The 23721-nt window shown below is 41.1% G+C and overlaps 1 protein-coding gene across 1 annotated transcript; it reads left to right on the forward strand.

Moving 5' to 3' along the window:
- The first annotated feature begins 3183 nt into the window (after positions 1-3183).
- On the forward strand, positions 3184-21616 carry kti12 (KTI12 chromatin associated homolog). Its single transcript, XM_072911872.1, has 9 exons — positions 3184-3398; positions 10472-10523; positions 10593-10645; positions 10721-10776; positions 10847-10926; positions 10998-11157; positions 11235-11297; positions 19437-19505; positions 21456-21616. Exons 1-9 carry the CDS (start codon positions 3248-3250, stop codon positions 21597-21599), a joined length of 828 nt encoding a protein of 275 aa, XP_072767973.1. The 5' UTR covers positions 3184-3247; the 3' UTR covers positions 21600-21616.
- The last annotated feature ends 2105 nt before the right edge of the window (positions 21617-23721 follow it).

Raw genomic sequence — 23721 nt, forward strand, 5'->3', positions numbered from 1 at the left:
CACCTCGTAATTTTTATACCCAAACGAAATTATTTTAGGTATCATTTTTTGTTCACTGGCGTGTGGTTTGGACATGTCTTCTTCGTTGGTTGTCCTGCAATTTGATTGGATGAATGCTGTGTGATGAAAACAAAGTAGATCTAATTTGATTGGCTGTTGTACTGAGAGCACACCAGCTGACACACGCAACGCTGATAGACAAGTACACAATGAAAAATACGGAGCGCTCCCGAATAACTTTTTCATCTTTGGGTTTTGGGGAAAGTAGCAAGTCATGTCAAGTCATGTCAATTCAAAAGGCTCAAGTCCAAGTGAAGTCACAAGTCATTGATGTTCAAGTCTAAGTCGAGTTGCAAGTCTTTTTACATTTTGTCAAGTCGAGTCTAAAGTCATCAAATTCATGACTCGAGTCTGACTCGAGTCCAAGTCATGTGACTCGAGTCCACACCTCTGGCAATATGTACATATAGCTAGCCTAAATAGCATGTTAGCATCGATTAGCTTGCAGTCATGCAGTGACCAAATATGTCTGATTAGCACTCCACACAAGTCAATAACATCAACAAAACTCACCTTTCATGCACAACGTTAAAAGTTTGGTGGACAAAATGAGACAGTAAAAAAAGTGGCATAAAACACGTCCTAGAAAGTCGGAGAAAGTTATACATGTAAACAAACTATGGTGAGTTTAAGGACCGCCAAAATTAGTAGGACAAAACGGTGCTCGCCAAATACTCGAATCAGTGAAGCATGTTTAATATAAACAGTGTGCTTTGTAACAATTAGGGAGGCTTGTGTCATGTTTGTCCTCCTACAGAAACCATATTAAAACAAAAAATAGATTTTTTCCCCTCATCTTTTTCCATTTTTCATACATTTTTTAAAAAGCTCCATAGAGCCACTAGGGCGGCGCTAAAGAGCCGCATGCGGCTCTAGAGCCGCGGGTTGCCAACCCCTGTACTAGGTCATAAAATCAGTGTCAGTTGAGTCGGTCCATAGGTTGCCTGTAGGGATTTTTAATGTCCAGCAGATGTCACTATTTAGTGACACAGTATCGACAAAATATCAATACAGTTTTGCAATGTGTCGAAACGCTTCATGACGCCTCATCAACCCTTCACTATTACCACAAGTCTCAAAAGCTCACATTTTCAATAGCACTTGGGCGGTTTATGAGTTGTCGAATCTCCCGGCAAGCCCCAAACGCGTCCCAAACAGTCACGCGTTACAAGCGGGCAGCGAGGCAGCACCGCTTCCCGAAGTGGTCACGTGGTACAATTTGGCAACGCGGCTTCACAACGTCATCATTCCGGCTCCTCCCCTAAATGAAGCGAGCCAAGATACGCGCTTGCGCGGTAACGCCCTCTCAGTACTTTTTTTTTTTTTTTTTTAAACCTTTATTTATAAATGTTAACATTTACAAACAGTCGAGAAACATTCAAAATAAGTACAAGAACAGTACAAAAAAAATATATATATATACAGGTAAAAGCCAGTAAATTAGAATATTTTGAAAAACTTGATTTATTTCAGTAATTGCATTCAAAAGGTGTAACTTGTACATTATATTTATTCATTGCACACAGACTGATGCATTCAAATGTTTATTTCATTTAATTTTGATGATTTGAAGTGGCAACAAATGAAAATCCAAAATTCCGTGTGTCACAAAATTAGAATATTGTGTAAGGCTAATACAAAAAAGGGATTTTTAGAAATGTTGGCCAACTGAAAAGTATGAAAATGAAAAATATGAGCATGTACAATACTCAATACTTGGTTGGAGCTCCTTTTGCCTCAATTACTGCGTTAATGCGGCGTGGCATGGAGTCGATGAGTTTCTGGCACTGCTCAGGTGTTATGAGAGCCCAGGTTGCTCTGATAGTGGCCTTCAACTCTTCTGCGTTTTTGGGTCTGGCATTCTGCATCTTCCTTTTCACAATACCCCACAGATTTTCTATGGGGCTAAGGTCAGGGGAGTTGGCGGGCCAATTTAGAACAGAAATACCATGGTCCGTAAACCAGGCACGGGTAGATTTTGCGCTGTGTGCAGGCGCCAAGTCCTGTTGGAACTTGAAATCTCTATCTCCATAGAGCAGGTCAGCAGCAGGAAGCATGAAGTGCTCTAAAACTTGCTGGTAGACGGCTGCGTTGACCCTGGATCTCAGGAAACAGAGTGGACCGACACCAGCAGATGACATGGCACCCCAAACCATCACCCAACCATGCAAATTTTGCATTTCCTTTGGAAATCGAGGTCCCAGAGTCTGGAGGAAGACAGGAGAGGCACAGGATCCACGTTGCCTGAAGTCTAGTGTAAAGTTTCCACCATCAGTGATGGTTTGGGGTGCCATGTCATCTGCTGGTGTCGGTCCACTCTGTTTCCTGAGATCCAGGGTCAACGCAGCCGTCTACCAGCAAGTTTTAGAGCACTTCATGCTTCCTGCTGCTGACCTGCTCTATGGAGATGGAGATTTCAAGTTCCAACAGGACTTGGCGCCTGCACACAGCGCAAAATCTACCCGTGCCTGGTTTACGGACCATGGTATTTCTGTTCTAAATTGGCCCGCCAACTCCCCTGACCTTAGCCCCATAGAAAATCTGTGGGGTATTGTGAAAAGGAAGATGCAGAATGCCAGACCCAAAAACGCAGAAGAGTTGAAGGCCACTATCAGAGCAACCTGGGCTCTCATAACACCTGAGCAGTGCCAGAAACTCATCGACTCCATGCCACGCCGCATTAACGCAGTAATTGAGGCAAAAGGAGCTCCAACCAAGTATTGAGTATTGTACATGCTCATATTTTTCATTTTCATACTTTTCAGTTGGCCAACATTTCTAAAAATCCCTTTTTTGTATTAGCCTTAAGTAATATTCTAATTTTGTGACACACGGAATTTTGGATTTTCATTTGTTGCCACTTCAAATCATCAAAATTAAATGAAATAAACATTTGAATGCATCAGTCTGTGTGCAATGAATAAATATAATGTACAAGTTACACCTTTTGAATGCAATTACTGAAATAAATCAAGTTTTTCAAAATATTCTAATTTACTGGCTTTTACCTGTAGAGTTCTAAATCTTTTTTAAAGGCACAAAAAACAGGTCGGGTATTGAGAAACGTACATTTATGAATATAAAACTTAGCCAATAGTATAATAATAACAACCATCACTACATCCGGGTCATAGTTGAAACATGCCCCATTACCTTGTTTTTAGCGCTTACCTCTAACTACGTGGCCATGCCTTTAATAATAATGTGTGGCTTTCCCTGTAGTGGAAAAACGAGACGGACAGAAGAATTAAGAGCTTATTTTGAACAACACACCGACAAAAAGATTCACGTTGTGGGAGATTCAGCTCTGGCGGTGGAGAAGAATGCCGTGTATGCAGGCAAGCTAAGCTAGCCGCGGCTAAACTCATGTCAACCTCTCATAGAGGACTTCAATTTACCTACAACTTCTTTATTAACTTATTTATTTAGGTATTATAATATACACAGGCTTTTTTTATACAAAACGGCTTGTCCGAATGCGTGTTATTTAGAGTTAAACCTATGCAGCGATGCTCGGCGAGCTAAAAAAAAAAAAAAAAAAAAAAAACATCAGTCAAAAAAGTGCACGGAATATATTGACTTTGTTTTGGTAATTGAAGTAGCCGTTTGGTAAATACGTTTTTGTTTGGAGCTGTGTGGAGTCTCAGTGACGTGTGTGCAACAAGACGTGCCATTGTAGCAGGCCCGGCCCTAACCAATCTGGTGCCCTAGGCAAGATTTTAGGTGGCGCCCCCCCACATCGGCAGTGAAGTGTATATACCAGAGGTGGGACCAAGTCATTGTTTTGCAAGTCACAAGTAAGTCTCAAGTCTTTGCCCTCAAGTCCGAGTCAAGTCCCGAGTCAAGACAGGCAAGCCCCGAGTCAAGTCCAAAGTCAAGACTGGAAAGTCTCAAGTCGAGTCCTAAGTCCTGCATTTTGAGTTTCGAGTCCTTTCAAGTCCTTTTAACCACAGACTAATATATTAACACAGATTGTGTATGCTTTTCAAATGCTGTATTTATTAATTAAAACAAGTGCATTTTAAATTGCAGGAAAGAAAATTGTGCTGACATTGCACTTTATAATAGCACTATTAACCAGTCATTTTAAACATTAACTCATTCCTTTACAGAACAAACACATTGAAAAATAAAGTGCAAATGTACTTATTTGTACAAAAGTATTAACATTGAAAAAACATGACATATACGTGAACATAACAAAAAAGTTGTACTTTTTATATGTCAGGGCCCTATGCTGCATTGCATTTGCAAAAGACCAAATTAGCCAAGAGTCTGTCAGTCATTTGTGCACGATGGGGACGTAGTATGATGCCACCATGGCTGAAAACTCGCTCCACTGGAGCACTGGAGGCAGGCACTGCCAAGACTCTCATGGCCACTCGGAACAGTGAAGGAAGAGTCTTCATGTTCAATGCCCAGAACAAAAGGGGGGAGAGAGTTGTTTTGGGTTGGTGCACTACTTGTAAGTGTATCTTGTGTTTTTTATGTTGATTTAATTAAAAAAAGAAAAAGAAAAAAATTATTTCTTGTGCGGCCCGATACCAATCGATCCACGGACCAGTACCGGGCCGCGGCCCGGTGGTTGGGGACCACTGAGGTAAACAACCAACAGTATGTCAGAAAGCTAGCTAAAACGGTACACATATTCATAATATAGTATACATTTTAACTGACCTTTATTTGACTATTTTTGTCTTTTTTTAGGTGGCTAAAATACGCGGTGCTGCTGACCGCCGTCTAACGTTACGTGTGATATATTGACTAACGTAACCCTGCTTAAAAAAAATCACTGAACAAAAAGTATGAATAAGGTAGTGAACTGCAACAGATTCCCGTGTTTGCAATAACGTTATAACGTTAGCAGTGAGTTTACAGCCTCACTGATTTAACTACACAGCAAATAAAAGTCACGTTACTTAGCCAATAAACGTTATCTTACATTCAAAACTTACCGTTCTTTGTGCAACTTCAAATGCCGGACGAAGTTGGAAGTTGTTGCCTCTCCATCAGTCATTTTCGAACCGCATGTGTTGCATACTGCAAACCGTTTTGTGTTGACCACCTCGTAATTTTTATACCCAAACAAAATTATTTTAGGTATCATTTTTTGTTCACTGGCGTGTGGTTTGGACATGTCTTCTTCGTTGGTTGTCCTGCAATTTGATTGGATGAATGCTGTGTGATGAAAACAAAGTAGATCTAATTTGATTGGCTGTTGTACTGAGACCACACCAGCTGACACACGCAACGCTGACAGACAAGTACACAATGAAAAATACGGAGCGCTCCCGAATAACTTTTTCATCTTTGGGTTTTGGGGAAAGTAGCAAGTCATGTCAAGTCATGTCAATTCAAAAGGCTCAAGTCCAAGTGAAGTCACAAGTCATTGATGTTAAAGTCTAAGTCGAGTTGCAAGTCTTTTTACATTTTGTCAAGTCGAGTCTAAAGTCATCAAATTCATGACTCGAGTCTGACTCGAGTCCAAGTCATGTGACTCGAGTCCACACCTCTGGTATATACTCACAAGAAACCGAATAGCTTTGTCTTTGACCTTTTTTTTTTAACTTACAACTATACCTAATATATAAAGGGGTGGAAAAGTGACTATTACCTGCAGGGCAAACATAGCTAACCAGAAGGCAATCACAATGTAAACAAAAAACAGCTGCTTAAAAGATCTAATACAAATGTCCCTGAAAAATGTAAGGTGGGAGTACTGTAATTACCTAACGTTACATTATTATTTTCCATAACAATTTAGCCCCCTCCACAATATTAACCCGACGTTAAAACAGAACTAGCTATTTATTGATTAGCAATTGCCGAATCATGTGACATTAGCTTAATGCTAAAAAGCCGGGTTACTATCACATTCTGTAACAGACAAATAATTTCATGTTCGGCTCACCTACCTGCTACCTCTGTCTTTTCTCGTTTCTCCTCCTCTTCTTTTCTCTTTTTTCTTCCCTGGGCACCTGACAGTTTTGGCCGTTTTGACATCTTGTGTTGATTTTTTGATGTGGTGACGTGCAAAAAGAGTCATGATACGGGAAGGGAGGGGGCGCACCGTGCGGGGGGAGGGGGCGTGATGTTGTAACAAATAATACTTCTATTAAATAGGCTTTACTTTGCATTTTAATTAACGTGGGATTATTTTTTGTATTTAGAAATAATAGTACCAACTTTTTTTTTTTTCTTTTTTTTTCTCCAACATTTGTGGCACTGGCGTGGCGCCCCCTGATGGACGGCGCCCTTAGCATTTGCCTGTACGGCCTATGCCACGGGCCGGCCCTGCATTGTAGTGTCGAAAATTGTTAAATTGAATAAGGGCTGGGCGATATAGCCTTTTTTTTAAATATCGCGATATTTTAAGGCCATACCGCGATACACGATATATATCTCGATATTTTGCCTTAGCCTTGAATGAACACTTGATGCATATAATCACAGCAGTATGATGATTCTATGTGTCTACATTAAAACATTATTCTTCATACTGCATTAATATATGCTACTTTTAAACTTTCATGCAGAGAAGGAAATGACAACTAAAAAAAATCACTATTTTTTCATACGGTGTTGATCTGGAAATGTTTGCCTCGGCATTTTGATGGTGTGGGCGTGTGGCACCAAACGGAGATGTTGACATGCGGAGTAAGCACTCTTCATTGTCTAGCGGGTGACTTTTCAAATGATGCTACATATTAGCAGTTTAGCCGAGTGTCCTGGGTTCGCCTATACAGTGTACTTATCTAATAAATTAATAAACGGGAGACATTAGAGCAGGTTCGGTAGCCACCGCTTCTATAATGTCAACATCACACACCTCCTTCAACAACCACACACACCCTACGGCAACTCTGGAGGGACAAAACTCCTCCTCCTTACCTAACACACTCCGGTAACTTGGGACACCCTGAACTGTTTGTTACAGCAGTAATGCTACTTTTTATAGCAACGCTTTTGCCCCACACTTGACAAATTACGGTTGTCTGTTCGACATATTCCCACTTGAAGCCAAACCACAGCCAGACGATGCACCCCCTGCTGTTTTTCTTGGGAATTAATTATTCCTCCATTTGTTACCAGATTCGCACCTTCTTTCTCTTGTATTAGCGCTCTCACCACTCCGGTAGCATCACAGCTAGCGTTACCCATGCTGCTACCTCTCTGCTCGGGGAGGGCGTATACGTATGTGACGTATGTCGTGACAGTATGTGACGTGTGTTAGAAGGTGCGCTTGCTGTCTGTGAGAAGGAGACACAAGAAGGAGTGGGAAGAGCCTCTGGTGTAATGCCAGCAGCTAAAAGCAACTGCGTGAGAACGTATACTTGATATCACGATATAGTCATTTTGTATATCGCACAGACACAAACCCACGATATATCGTGTATATCGATATATCGCCCAGCCCTAAATTGATTGTATTTTGAATGGAGTTTGGTGCAAGAGCCCATTTGTCACGGTTTACTCCTACTGACCACTTTACCATGAATTGATTAACGTGGACCCCGACTTAAACAAGTTGAAAAACGTATTGGGGTGTTACCATTTAGTGGTCAATTGTACGGAATATGTACTGTACTGTGCAATCTACTAATAAAAGTTTCAATCAATCAATCAAACTTCGTTAAGTACTCCTGCATCCATTTTGGACTAAGATTGTCTTAAACTTATTTTTGACAATATGTTACAAAACATCAGTTAACAATTTTGGATTGTTTTTTTTCTCTTTTTAGATAATGTGTGTATTAATAACTTCCATACAAGAGACCCAACCAAATCTGTTGCTGTATTGTATTCTCAGGGTGTTCAATTGATCACAACTGGACTGTTTGGTTTGTCTGAGAAGACGTATCGCCTCTCATCCGAGTAGGCTTCATCAATTTGTGCTCATAGACTTAGATTGGTCAGATCTAGTCTTACAGCTGGTGCCAAAACCCCAAATATTCATACTCCAAAAACCAGGAGGGTGTGCCTGGGCAAGGATGGTTTTGCCCTATCGTAGTGACAAAAGCAGCTGTTTTAATGCAAACGAGCAATCCTAACTATCAAAGCTAACGACAGTCGTTGAAGTTTAAATTTCCCCTCGTTAGCATTGAGGTATTGTGTGGCAGAACCATCGCTGTGGATCGACTACTACCAGTCCAAAATAGTCGGAATCCCCTTTAGCATTCCATTCAGTTGTAAACAAATGGCATTCTGGTCACTTTATTTGAAACTTTTGATGATAATACAGACCGATCCATAAATCCATAAATTCCTTGCAATAGCTCATTGAGAAATGTTGTTCTTAAACTGTTAGACAATTTGCTCACGCATTTGTTCACAAAGTGGTGATATATATATATATATATATATGTATGTATATGTCTTAATAAGGTTATCCAAAAAATAGTGCTCGATACCGTAGTAGAGCGCAATATATGTATGTGTGGGGAAAAAAAATCACAAGACTATTTCATCTCTACAGGCCTGTTTCATGAGGGGGGTACCCTCAATCGTCAGGAGATTTTAATGGGAGCATTCGTATACAATGGTTTATATAGGGCACAGAGTGGGTGGGTACAGGCTGGCCTAGGGGCGTGGTGATTGGTTCATGTGTTACCTAGGAGGTGTTTCCGTCTATGGCGGCATGTTGTTACAATTTCGCTGCGCTTGTTGAGGGATGACAGGTCTGGACGGTAGATAATAAACAGTTTCTCTTTCAAGCATAGGTTGCATCTTTTATTACCACTATTGTAAGGTGTGCTGGATGCAAGAATTTGCCATGTTATTGAATATTCAACATTATTGTCTTTGAGGTCCCAAATGTGTTTGCTGAGTTCTGTGGTATTTCGCAGGTTTTTGTTCCTGAAAGAAGCCTTGTGGTTGTTCCATCTGGTTTTGAATTCACCCTCGGTTAATCCTACATATGTGTCGGATGTGTTAATGTCCTTGCGTATTACCTTAGATTGGTAGACAACTGATGTTTGTAAGCATCCCCCGTTGAGGGGGCAATCAGGTTTCTTTCGACAGTTACATGCTTTGTTGGTTTTGGAGTCGTTCTGACTGGGGGTCGACGGCTCATTTGCAATTGTTTTGTTGTGGTTTGAGATGATTTGTCGTATATTGTTCATGCAGCTGTAGCTCAATTTGATGTTGTTCTTGTTGAATACTTTTCTTATTAGGTTGTTGTCTTTGGGAAAGTGTTTGTCAATCAGGTTGAGGAATTTGTGTCCAATGTTCGTTGAGACGTTTTTGCTGTATGGGGGGTTGTACCAGATGATGCTGTTTCGTTTTCTGTTCTTTTTTGGCTGGTTTCCTGGCGTGGGTTCATAGGTGAGGGTGAAATTGTATCCGCTTTCATCATATGTATACATATGTATGTATATATGTATGTATACATATGTATGTATGTATATATATGTATGTATGTATGTCTGTATATATATATATATATATATATATATATATATATATACACACACACACGCGTGCGTGCGTGCAAACTTTATCGAAAGCCGTCATCAGGCTTGTGAATGCTAACTTGTGAATGCTAGCCCCCACCCCCCCGTTTTAATTTTATCTTTTTGAACAAAAGACAGCTACCATGACTACCCCCAAATGTGACCCACCACTGTACACTTTTTACCTTTGATCACTAAAGTCACTTTAACTGCTGCTGTGACCCAATGTCACCTCCATATTTATACTGTTGACTGTCAATCAGAATGTGCAATAATGTTATGTTACTTACTGTGCCTTGTATATACATTCTTATTTAAATGTTTTATTTTTAGCTAAGTACCGTGTGACTTGTTGAAGGGTGGACTAGCAAAGTAAGATTTTCATTGTACGGCAAACTGTCTGTTTAACTGTGCATATGACAATAAACAATCTTGAATCTTGATGACGTATGCACTTCTGCTGGCGGGTGGCGACTTTTCCTGCGTTCACAAGTGATGTAGCTCGCCCAAAGATGACGGAAATTTGCCATTCAGGTCGCTGCGTTTAGACTGCAGTCACATTTGAAAAGATCAGATTCCAATTGGATTCGGACTACCTCTTGATTTGGCCTGAATCAGATGTGAAAAGATCAGATTTGAAGCATTTTGCAGCGTTTAGACTGGCAAAAAAAGTCAGATCTGTGTCACTTGAGGGCAAAAAAATCAGATTTGGTGTGCAGAGTAAACGGGGCCAATATGTTAACAGTGGTCCAAGTTTCTCTATACAAAAGGAGTACTCTAGTGTTTCTAGGAATTTGCTGCAAAAACATTTGTCTCACAAGTTTTGAACTGTTGAATAGCCCTGGTCTAGGGTGTGAATTTAGGGGAAATATGCTTTTTGTCCCTCAAAAAACAAGACTTGTAAAAGGAAAAGGAATGGTAGAAACTGCAGTCAGTAAACGTTGCTGTACATTTTGCAGATTCCCAGAAGGAAAAACAGGTCCGTGCTGTGCTGAAAGCTGAAGTAGAAAGGTACCTGTGATGTATGAATATTATCATGTCAGCCTTCTCAATTCACTTGTCATCATTTGTTGTTTTTAGGAAAGTCAACAAGGATGACATTGTGATATTGGATTCATTAAACTACATTAAAGGTCATTTATTCATTGTGATAATGTAACACTGTACCTTTTAAACGTCTTGTGATTTATTTACATTTTGGCTTACAGGCTACCGCTATGAACTTTTCTGTCTCACAAAGCATGCACAGACACCACAATGCCTGGTAAGTGTTACTAAAAAAAGATCACTTTTTTTGACAAGTACAAATCAACCATTGTGGTCATTCTGTGAAGGTGTATTGTTTGACGTCAGAGGACGTGAGCTCAGCGTGGAACGCAAGCAGAGATGCAGAGGTGCAGTACACGCAGGAAATGTGAGTCAACACAAAATGCAGTAGAAAGAAATCCTTCTTACAACCAAAAACATGGCTCTTGTCTTTTGCAGCTTGAAGGCATTAGTTCTGAGATTTGAAGCGCCAGACTCCAGAAACCGGTGGGACAGTCCACTTTTCACCGTCCTCCAAGATGACACGCTTCAGTTTGAAGCCGTAGCCGACGCTATTTTCAAAAGAAAGGCTCCGCCGCCGAATCAGTCCACACAAAGTGTAAGAAAGAGCGTGACCACGAACTCTACTCAAGTACTTTTTATGTGAGCTCGGCCACAATGTTTGTGTCTCTGCAGCAACCACTGTCGTCTGCAAACTTCCTGTACGAGTTAGACAAGATCACGCAGGACGTGTTAATGGTATGTTTTCTCATTTATTATCTTTTTTCATTTTTAAATTGTTATGCATTGACCGATCACAGTTATGACAAACCGTTTTTCAGGTAACCATAAAGGAGCATGTACGGTGAAAATAAATTACATGATAAATCTGTGCGTTAGAGATGCGCGGATAGGCAAATATTTCATCCGCAACCGCATCAGAAAGTCGTCAACCATCCGCCATCCACCCGATGTAACGTTTGAATAGAACTGCATCCGCCCGCCATCCGCCCGCACCCGCCCGTTATATCTAATATAGACGATGCAAGGCATTAGTGAGGCACCTGCCAACTACTCCGGTTTTCCCGTAATTCGTACGGTTTTCATCAACCTACCGTATTTTCCGCACTATAAGGCGCACCGGATTATTAGCCGCACCTTCTATGAATTACATATTTCATAATTTTGTCCACCAATAAGCCGCCCCGGACTATAAGCCGCGCCTACGCTGCGCTAAAGTGAATGTCAAAAAAACGCTGCGCTAAAGTGAATGTCAAAAAAACAGTCAGATAGTTCAGTCAAACTTTAATAATATATTGAAAACCAGCGTTCTAACAACTCTGTCCCAAAATGTACGCAAATGTGCAATCACAAACATAGTAAAATTCAAAATGGTGTAGAGCAATAGTAACATAATGTTGCTCGAACGTTAATGTCACAACACACAAAATAAACATAGCGCTCACCTTCTGAAGTTATTCTTCATTCGTAAATCCTTCGAATTCTTCGTCTTCGGTGTCCGAATTGAAAAGTTGCGCAAGCGTGGTATCCAAAATGGCCGGTTCCGTCTCGTCGAAGTCATCGGGAGTCAGTGTCGCTGTTGTTCTGTGAATCCTGCCTTCCGGAAAGCTCGGACCACAGTTGTGACCGAAATATCTGCCCAGGCATTTACGATCCACTGGCAAATGTTGGCGTATGTCGTCCGGCGCTGTCTGCCCGTCTTAGTGAAGGTGTGTTCGCCTTCGGAGCTGTGTGAAAAAAGCCACCCGGCCTCTTCGCGTAAACTTCCCTTAACCACTCGCTCATCTTTTCTTCATCCATCCATCCCTTCGAGTTAGCTTTTATGATGACGCCGGCTGGAAAGGTCTCTTTTGGCAAGGTCTTCCTTTTGAATATCACCATGGGTGGAAGTTAGCATGGCAAGCTAGAACCACAGTGAAGGATGACTTCTCATTCCCTGTGGTGCGAATATTCACCGTACGTGCTCCCGTTCCACAGTGCGGTTCACAGGAATATCAGTTGCTGTGAAATACGGTAGTAATCCGTGTGCGGATGGAGAGATTGCGTCTTTTTATGAACCGGATCGCTTAGTAGGAGCCATTTTGTGGTCTTTACAGATGTAAACAGGAAATGAAACGTACGGTGATATCCGCGCGTTTTTTCTTCTTCTTCCGGGGGCGGGCGGTAGCTTACAGTAGAAGAAGAAGCGCTTCCTGTTCTATGGGGGCGGGTGCTTACCTTGGCGGTTGCTTGCGTAGAAGAAGAAGCGCTTCCTGTTCTACCGGGAAAAAAGATGGCGGCTGTTTACCGAAGTTGCGAGATCGAAACTTTATGAAAATGAATCGTAATAAAGCGCACCGGGTTATAAGGCGCACTGTTAGCTTTTGAGAAAATTTGTGGTTTTTAGGTGCGCCTTATAGTGCGGAAAATACGGTATTCCGGGTTACGGGTGCAGTGATAAAAAATACGGTTTTTCATTAATTAAAAAAAAAAAAAGGGTGAAAACTACGCGAATTGCACCTTGTGCAGACAAGATTTTTCGATCGGACACGGAGGAATTAGCGATGTAAAAGACCACATTGGGACAAAAAAACAAGTCTAATGCCGTTGCTAGCGATACAAGTGGAAAACTTTCAACGTTTTTCGTCGCCCAAACAGATTCTTTGGATGTGATAAATGCCGAAGTTTTATTTACGGAGGCAATAATTGAGCATGGACTTCCAATCGCACTGGCTGATCACATGGGACAGTTACATGTTTGTAATGCAACCTTTAAAAATCATTACGCGGTGATCGCGGTCCCAAAAATAAACTTTTCTTGCATGATAATGTCCAGAAAAATTCGCTTTATATTACTATAGAGTCCTTTTAACGAATGAGTTTGATGGTTTATCACAAACCTTAAATGAAAGAAGTCCTTTGTTCGCACCATGCACCATGTCCAATGTCCCGGTTTTATGACTGTCGTAGACGTACACAGCGTCGCAGCTCTTGCAACTCACGTAGCCAGCATTGCTGTCATCCTGATTTACAACCTCATAAAAACGAGTCCACGCTGAACTTGTCTGGCCTTTTTTTCCCCTGGTCTTTAGTATTCCCTTTTTTAGTTTGTCGCGTACCACGTTTGCTGCCGGTGTTGCCATTTTTTTTTTTCTTCTTCTGATGTGGCGTGCTGCAGGTGCCTGCTGATAAATAATTGCCTGTTTCAAAGAGTGCTGCTCGTTTTTCGTATGTGGGTAACAACATTTAACTATGTATATAGATTTCCGAATTGGTTTAACTGCCACCCGCAAAAAAAAAAAAAAAAAATCTCATTAATCCGCCCGACCCGACCCGCGGCGGATAAAATCTTATTTATTTAAATTTCATCCGCCCGATCCGCGGATAATCCGCCGAATCCGCGGTTGTGTCCGCAAACCGCGCATCTCTACTGTGCGTATTAGGGATGTCCGATAATGGCTTTTTGCCGATATTGTCCAACTCTTTAATTACCGATACCGATATCAACCGATATATATACAGTCGTGGAATTAACACATTATTATGCCTAATTTGAACAACCAGGTATGGTGAAGATAAGGTACTTTTAAAAAAAGTAATGAAATAAAATAATACATTAAAAACATTTTCTTGAATAAAAAAAGAAAGTAAAACAATATAAAAACAGTTACCGTACATTGAAACTAGTAATTAATGAAAATGAGTAAAATTAACTGTTAAAGGTTAGTACTATTAGTGGACCAGCAGCACGCACAATCATGTGTGCTTACGGACTCTATCCCTTGCAGACTGTATCGATATACCGGTATATTGATATATACCGTATTTTCCGCACTATAAGCCGCCCCGGGTTATTAGCCGCACCTTCAATGAATGGCATATTTCAAAACTTTGTCCACCTATAAGCCGCCCCGGACTATAAGCCGCGCCTACGCTGCGCTAAAGGGAATGTCAAAAAAACAGTCAGTTAGGTCAGTCCAACTTTAATAATATATTAAAAACCAGCGTTCTAACAACTCTGTCCCAAAATGTACGCAAATGTGCAATCACAAACATAGTAAAATTCAAAATAGTGCAGAGCAATAGCAACATAATGTTGCTCGAACGTTAATGTCACAACACACAAAATAAACATAGCGCTCACTTTCTGAAGTTATTCTTCATTCGTAAATCCTTCGAATTCTTCGTCTTCGGTGTCCGAATTGAAAAGTTGGGCAAATGTGGGATCCAAAATGGCCGGTTCCGTCTCGTCGAAGTCATCGGAGTCAGTGTCACTGTTGTCCAGCAGTTCTGTGAAATAGTGGTCCGTGTGCGGATGGAGCGATTGCGTCTTTTCATGAACCGGAAACACCAAGAAGCACCACCTTTAAAATCATCCAGGTGAAGTTCGCTTGCTAGCGTTGTTGCCTTCATTGGAATAGTGATGGTGCTGACACTTCTGCTTGCTGCTCTCTGCTCAACAACCCACTGTTCCAGTTTGTCCTCCAACAGTAGCCATCTTGCTTTGTTCCCTCGGAAACTCTGTTTTGTCTTCTTTACCTGGCGCAGGTCATCTTCTTGCTTCCTCCACCTACGCACCATTGATTCATTTATGTTATATTCTCTTGCTGCTGCTCTATTTCCGTGTTCTTCGGCATGACTTATTGCCTTAAGTTTAAATTCTGCGTTATACGCGTGTCGCTTAGTAGGAGCCATTTTGTGGTCTTTACAGATGTAAACACACAAAGGAAATGAAACGAAAATCCGCGCGCTTCTTCTTCTTCCGGGGGCGGGTGGTTGCTTACAGTAGAAGAAGAAGCGCTTCCTGTTCTATGGGGGCGGGTGTTTACCTTGGCGGTTGCTTGCGTAGAAGAAGAAGCGCTTCCTGTTCTACCGGGAAAAAAGATGGCGGCTGTTTACCGTAGTTTGCGAGATCGAAACTTTATGAAAATGAATCTTAATATTTATCCATATATAAAGCGCACCGGGTTAAAAGCCGCACTGTCAGCTTTTGAGTAAATTTGTGGTTTTTAGGTGCGGCTAATGGTGCGGAAAATACGGTAATGTAGGAACCACAATATTAATAACAGAAAGAAACAACCCTTTTGTGTGAATGAGTATAAATGGGGGAGGGAGGTTTTTTGGGTTGGTGCACTACCGTATTTTCCGCACCATAAGGCGCACCTAAAAACCACAATTTTTCTCAAAAGCTGACAGTGCGCCTTATAACCCGGTGCGCTTTATTACGATTCATTTTCATAAAGTTTCGGTCTCGCAACTTCGGTAAACAGCCGCCATCTTTTTTCCCGGTAGAACAGGAAGCGCTTCTTCTTCTACGCAAGCAACCGCCAAGGAAAGCACCCGCCCCCATAGAACAGGAAGCGCTTCACCCGCCCCCGGAAGAAGAAGAAAAAACGCGCGGATATCACCGTACGTTTCATTTCCTGTTTACATCTGTAAAGACCACAAAATGGCTCCTACTACGCGACAAGGATCCGGATCATAAAAAGACGCAATCTCTCCATCCGCACACGGATTACTACCGCATTTCACAGCAACTGATATTCCTGTGAACTGCACTGTGGAACGGGAGCACGTACGGTGAATATTCGCACCACAGGGAATGAGGAGTCATCCTTCACTGTGGTTCTAGCTTGCCATGCTAACTTCCACCCATCCAAAAGAGACCTTTCCAGCCGGCGTCATCATAAAAGCTAACTCGAAGGGATGGATGGATGAAGAAAAGATGAGCGAGTGGTTAAGGGAAGTTTACGCGAAGAGGCCGGGTGGCTTTTTTCACACAGCTCCGAAGGCGAACACACCTTCACTAAGACGGGCAGATAGCGCCGGTCGACATACGCCAACATCTGCCAGTGGATCGTAAATGCCTGGGCAGATAGTTTCGGTCACAACTGTGGTCCGAGCTTTCCGGAAGGCAGGATTCACAGAACTGCTGCACAACAACAGCGACACTGACTCCCGATGACTTCTACGAGACGGAACCGGCCATTTTTTGATCCCACGCTTGCGCAACTTTTCAATTCGGACACCGAAGACGAAGAATTCGAAGGATTTACGAATGAAGAATAACTTCAGAAGGTGAGCGCTATGTTTATTTTGTGTGTTGTGACATTAACGTTCGAGCAACATTATGTTGCTATTTATTGCTCTACACCATTTTGAATTTTACTATGTTTGTGATTGCACATTTGCGTACATTTTGGGACAGAGTTGTTAGAACGCTGGTTTTCAATATATTATTAAAGTTTGACTGAACTATCTGACTGTTTTTTTGACATTCACTTTAGCGCAGCGTTTTTTTGACATTCACTTTAGCGCAGCGTAGGCGCGGCTTTTAGTCCGGGGCGGCTTATTGGTGGACAAAATTATGAAATATGTAATTCATAGAAGGTGCGGCTAATAATCCGGTGCGCCTTATAGTGCGGAAAATACGGTAATTGTAAGTGAATCTTGTGTTTTTTATGTTGATTTAATAAAAACAAAAAAAACAACAACAAAAAACGATACCGATAATAAAAAAAACGATACCGATAATTTCCGATATTACATTTTAACGCATTTATCGGCCGATATTATCGGACATCTCTAGTGCGTATACATGATTAATGTGATTTATTTTTGTGATTAATCCCTTGAGTTAACTCGTTATTTTTGACTGCCAAACTTATTTGATAATTCCATTAATATTTTAATATAATTATAATCTTATAACAAAAAACAACAATATATGATAGGCCAACCAGGTATTTTCTAGTGATTAACTGCATAACTATTTCAATACAAATTAAAGCTGCAAGCAGCGTTGGTCGGGCCCGCGTATTTGGCAGGTGCTAGTCCTAAGTGTCCCAATACTTTTGTCTACTTGTAGTCTGAAGTGTCCCAAGACTTTTGTCTAGTGTACCTACCTTGTCTGCATTGTGTGGGCACGTTGGTGCTTCCTGCTTTTGAGTCGCCATCTTAAAAAAACATCAGTGCAGCAGCATCAGCGCAGCGGGTCTTTGAAGGGTCATAAAATCAAAACCGGAGCAGGTATTAAAAATCCCATCTATACTTTTAATCACAAGGGTTTTATCTCTCACCTGTGTTAGTTTGAAGGTGAAACGACAAACGCTGTCAGAGGAGATAGATTTTGAAGAAAGGTGACCGCTTTTTACAAAAATGTTGTGTTGAAGGGGGAATAGCAAACTTCCTGTTGATTTTTGCTGGGGGTTGTCAATTTATGAAATGTAGGTCTAAGTGAGACCTACATAGAGGTTTTTGTTTCATGTCTCTCCGACCTTCCCAGTGGGAGTCACAGGCAGTTTTGTAATCTTTTTCTTCCGAGGAGCAGTTTTTTCTCCGATTTAATCAAAAATTGCTGTAGAGCGCAATTTTTGAATTTGGGGTTAGGTTTTTTTATTAGATCACAGTTTTTGCCAGTCCTGATGTGTGCGTTCAGTTCGGTGAGTTTTGAAGCATGTTAAGGGGGTCAAATAACAGCTCAAAGAGGCAAAAGTGACTGTTTTTAGTACTTTTTTGTCTTGAAGGGGGAATTGCCAACTTCCTGTAGATTTCTGCCCGATGATATACAATTATGAAAACTAGGTCTGAGTCAGACCTACATAAAGGTTTTTGTTTCATGTCTCTCCGATCTTCCTAGTGGGAGATATAAGCAGTCTAGTTTTGTTTTTTCCTAGGGGGCGCTAGAGCGCAATTTTGAGTATTTTGGGGTTGTTGTTTTTTTTAAAAGAAGGTAATTTTCGCAGGTCCTGATGAGTGGGTCAAATATGGTGAGTTTTGAAGCATGTTAAGTGGGTCAAATTACAGTTTTATGTGGCGGCGGAAGAAAAAAGAATAATAATAATAAAAAACATTAGAAATTCAATAGGTCCTTATGTCCCATTGCATAAGGACTCCCTGTGGGAGTCCTTTTGCAATGGGACATTGCGGGCCCTAATTAAGGCAGCAGCGATTAACTGATTGGTTCATTTGATTATAAAAAATATTTGGTTCATATTCTGTTGCTTTGATTATTTGGTTAATGAGTGTAACCAATAATCCATCCATTTTCTACCGCTTATTCCCTTTGGGGTCGCGGGGGGCGCTGGAGCCTATCTCAGCAACAATCGGGCGGAAGGCGGGGTACACCCTGGACAAGTCGCCACCTCATCGCAGGGCCAACACAGATAGACAGACAACATTCACACTCACATCCACACACTAGGGCCAATTTTGTGTTGCCAATCAACTTATCCCCAGGTGCATGTTAATTTATTAAAATCTGAATTTATTATAATTCCAAAATATTTCTTTATTAATGCACACGTTGATGTGCGTTTTTTTAGAAAAAGGAATGAAAGTTATGGCAAACAGAAACATGTATTTCAACTATTTTGCTTAAACTACGCATTGCTATAAAGTGTTTTATCCGATTCCTCAATTAATCAAACAAACTAATGGATAGAATATTAAAATAGCAGATAGCTGCAGCTCTAATACAAATAAGTTGTAAACGTTGAAGTTACATTTAAGATCCTTTGTTGCAGGATTATTACCAGCTGGTCAACTGACTGATTGTGAGAGTGTTTCACAACAAAGACTCAATGATGACTTTATTGATGTGGACCTGAGTTCCACATTTTGGCAAAAGCATCGACTAATTGTGCTCGGTTAATGTCAGTTATTAACTCAGTGTGTAGGCGCCACATAAAGGAGCATTGTCTACGAAAGAAGCAACTTTGATCACTTTTTGTAATGATCTACCTACTAATTGTAATGTCCGCTAATCTGCTGACCTAATTTGTGTCATCTGATTGACGTAAATATTGTATTGCCGTTGTATTTACGGCCATATGTGATCCGTAATTGTGGTATCTGTAACTGGATGTAGTATGATGTGTGCTTTTTGCTTTCTTTTAGGCAATTTTTAATGCACAGAAGACAAGTGTTCCTGGGGATTTTGTTTCAGTTCCTGGAGCCACAGAAAAAATATCCTTTGTTTCAGCAACTTGAAGTACTGGCACAAACATGTGAGATTACAGGTAAAAGCCAGTAAATTAGAATATTTTGAAAAACTTGATTTATTTCAGTAATTGCATTCAAAAGGTGTAACTTGTACATTATATTTATTCATTGCACACAGACTGATGCATTCAAATGTTTATTTCATTTAATTTTGATGATTTGAAGTGGCAACAAATGAAAATCCAAAATTCCGTGTGTCACAAAATTAGAATATTACTTAAGGCTAATACAAAAAAGGGATTTTTAGAAATGTTGGCCAACTGAAAAGTATGAAAATGAAAAATATGAGCATGTACAATACTTGGTTGGAGCTCCTTTTGCCTCAATTACGCGTTAATGCGGCGTGGCATGGAGTCGATGAGTTTCTGGCACTGCTCAGGTGTTATGAGAGCCCAGGTTGCTCTGATAGTGGCCTTCAACTCTTCTGCGTTTTTGGGTCTGGCATTCTGCATCTTCCTTTTCACAATACCCCACAGATTTTCTATGGGGCTAAGGTCAGGGGAGTTGGCGGGCCAATTTAGAACAGAAATACCATGGTCCGTAAACCAGGCACGGGTAGATTTTGCGCTGTGTGCAGGCGCCAAGTCCTGTTGGAACTTGAAATCTCCATCTCCATAGAGCAGGTCAGCAGCAGGAAGCATGAAGTGCTCTAAAACTTGCTGGTAGACGGCTGCGTTGACCCTGGATCTCAGGAAACAGAGTGGACCGACACCAGCAGATGACATGGCACCCCAAACCATCACTGATGGTGGAAACTTTACACTAGACTTCAGGCAACGTGGATCCTGTGCCTCTCCTGTCTTCCTCCAGACTCTGGGACCTCGATTTCCAAAGGAAATGCAAAATTTGCATGGTTGGGTGATGGTTTGGGGTGCCATGTCATCTGCTGGTGTCGGTCCACTCTGTTTCCTGAGATCCAGGGTCAACGCAGCCGTCTACCAGCAAGTTTTAGAGCACTTCATGCTTCCTGCTGCTGACCTGCTCTATGGAGATGGAGATTTCAAGTTCCAACAGGACTTGGCGCCTGCACACAGCGCAAAATCTACCCGTGCCTGGTTTACGGACCATGGTATTTCTGTTCTAAATTGGCCCGCCAACTCCCCTGACCTTAGCCCCATAGAAAATCTGTGGGGTATTGTGAAAAGGAAGATGCAGAATGCCAGACCCAAAAACGCAGAAGAGTTGAAGGCCACTATCAGAGCAACCTGGGCTCTCATAACACCTGAGCAGTGCCAGAAACTCATCGACTCCATGCCACGCCGCATTAACGCAGTAATTGAGGCAAAAGGAGCTCCAACCAAGTATTGAGTATTGTACATGCTCATATTTTTCATTTTCATACTTTTCAGTTGGCCAACATTTCTAAAAATCCCTTTTTTGTATTAGCCTTAAGTAATATTCTAATTTTGTGACACACGGAATTTTGGATTTTCATTTGTTGCCACTTCAAATCATCAAAATTAAATGAAATAAACATTTGAATGCATCAGTCTGTGTGCAATGAATAAATATAATGTACAAGTTACACCTTTTGAATGCAATTACTGAAATAAATCAAGTTTTTCAAAATATTCTAATTTACTGGCTTTTACCTGTACTTGACATTGTCACCCGTGTCAGTTCCCATTGAGCTGTCACACTTAGGTGTTTTTAGTGCATGGTTCAGTTTGAAGGCTGAATGAGTGCATTTAAAGAACGCCATTAGTGACATCAGGGGCTCTCCCTTGTAAAAGAGGAATGATGGCAAATTACACAGGAGAGTGGATTTTTATTGGCAGCAGTTCCACATCAGGAACAAACACTTTTGATGTTCTTGTCTGATCACAGTGTAGCAAGCACAACGTGACTCCCTTGTACTTTTAGTTCTGCACAGGGAACACAGGAAAAAAAAAAAAGTCCTTAACATGTTTGAACATTGTGCTGACGAGTACCGTCAACATGGCCAAGCTGCGCAAATTCCGGCGGCAGTTCATCAGTTACACCAAAATGCACCCAACAGAGAACACGGAACACATTTCCAATATGTTTGTACAGTATTTAAATAAGAGCCTTGATTAAAGATTGTCTTCAACTATTGTATGTCACATTATTGAATGCCGGCGTGCCAGCAACTTGAGGGTTCCAGGTTCAATCCCAGTCTCTGGCTATCCAAGTCACTGCCGTTGAGTCCTTGGGCAAAACACTTCACCCTTGTTCCCAGTGCCGCTCACACTGGTGAATGAATGATAGGTGGAGGTCGGAGGGGCTGTAGGCGCAGATCGGCAGCCACGCTTGCGTCAGTCTACCCCAGGGCAGTTGTGGCTACAAATGTAGTTTACCACCACCAGGTGTGAATGAATGTTGGGTTCTCACTTCTCCGTGAGCGTATCTAGTCGATAGAAAAGTGCTAAAGAAATCTAATCCTTTATTATATTAAAATTATTTAATAATTTTTTATTGTATCAAGTATTTTTTTTATTTCAGCCTGTAGTCAATCTAGAATTATTCATTTTTTAAATACATTATTTATTTATATATTAATGCTGTCAATTATTTAAAATAAAAAAAGATATTCTATAAAGTAGTGTTTTGAATACCACTAGCAATTGTTTGTTGAAATGTAAAAAAAAACATTTCTATCCCTCCACACCAGGGGTCGGCCGCATGCGGCTCTTTAGCGCCGCCCTAGTGGCTCTCTGGAGCTTTTTAAAAAATGTAAGAAAAATGGAAAAAGATGAGGGGGGAAAAAAAATCTATTTTTTGTTTTAATATGGTTTCTGTAGGAGGACAAACATGACACAAGCCTCCCTAATTGTTACAAAGCACACTGTTTATTTTCAACATGCTTCACTGATTCGAGTATTTGGCTAGCGCCGTTTTGTCCTACTCATTTTGGCGGTCCTTGAACTCACCGTAGTTTGTTTACATGTATAACTTTCTCCGACTTTCTAGGACGTGTTTTATGCCACTTCTTTTTCTGTCTCATTTTGTCCACCAAACTTTTAACGTTGTGCATGAAAGGTGAGTTTTGTTGATGTTATTGACTTGTGTGGAGTGCTAATCAGACATATTTGGTCACTGCATGACTGCAAGCTAATCGATGCTAACATGCTATTTAGGCTAGCTATATGTACATATTGCATCATTATGCCTCATTTGTAGCTATATTTGAGCTCATTTAGTTTCCTTTAAGTCCTCTTAATTCAATTTATATCTCATGACACACTATCTGTATGTAATATGGCTTTTAATTTTTTGCGGCTCCAGACAGATTTGTTTTTGTATTTTTGGTCCAATATGGCTCTTTCAACATTTTGGGTTGCCGACCCCTACCAATGCCTCTTGTCATTATAAAATATTCGGGGGAAATAAAGTCATTGACTTGGGAGACAGTGCCCTCTGCTGGATTTACAAGTGCATCACTTTCTTTCCCCGGCAGCGTCATTAAGCCACTTTTTCCATGAACTATTTTACAATTTATTGTTTAAGGCAGAGAAAAAAAAAATCTACTATCCTGCAAGCTAATACAAAGAGAACTCGGCACTCTGACCCCGTATCTCAGCGACTCTGTCACAAACCTGGGGGTAAAGTTTGACTCAGATTTTAAATTCGAAAAACAAATCAGCAGCGTCGTTCAAAAAAGCTTTTATCAATTACGCCAAATAGCGAAAGTGAAACCGCTTCTATCAAGACATGATCTTGAGAAATTAATCCACGCTTTTATCTCGACTCGTCTTGATTATTGCAATGCCCTGTATGTTGGCATTAGCCAGGCCTCCCTCGCCCGCCTGCAGCTCGTGCAGAACTCTGCTGCTCGTCTGCTAACACAGACCCGCAGACGTGAGCACATCACCCCTATTTTAGCGTCCCTTCACTGGCTCCCTGTGCGTTACCGAATACATTTTAAACTCCTTTTATTTGTTTTTAAATGTCTAAACAACCTCGCGCCAACCTATCTCTCCGACCTCCTTCAGCCTTACTGCCCCACCCGATCCTTAAGATCAGCCGATCAGCTGCTGTTGACGGTCCCTGACACAAGGCTGAAGCTTAGAGGTGACAGAGCTTTCGCCGTTGCTGCTCCCAAGCTCTGGAACGACCTACCCCTGAGTGTTAGACAAGCCTCCTCTCTTCCTGTTTTTAAATCTCTCTTAAAAACATACTTTTATTCCATGGCTTTTAACACTGAGTGATATCCATCCTG

Source organism: Nerophis lumbriciformis, linkage group LG29 (genome assembly GCF_033978685.3).
Source record: "Nerophis lumbriciformis linkage group LG29, RoL_Nlum_v2.1, whole genome shotgun sequence".
Classification (NCBI taxonomy): Eukaryota; Metazoa; Chordata; class Actinopteri; order Syngnathiformes; family Syngnathidae; genus Nerophis; species Nerophis lumbriciformis.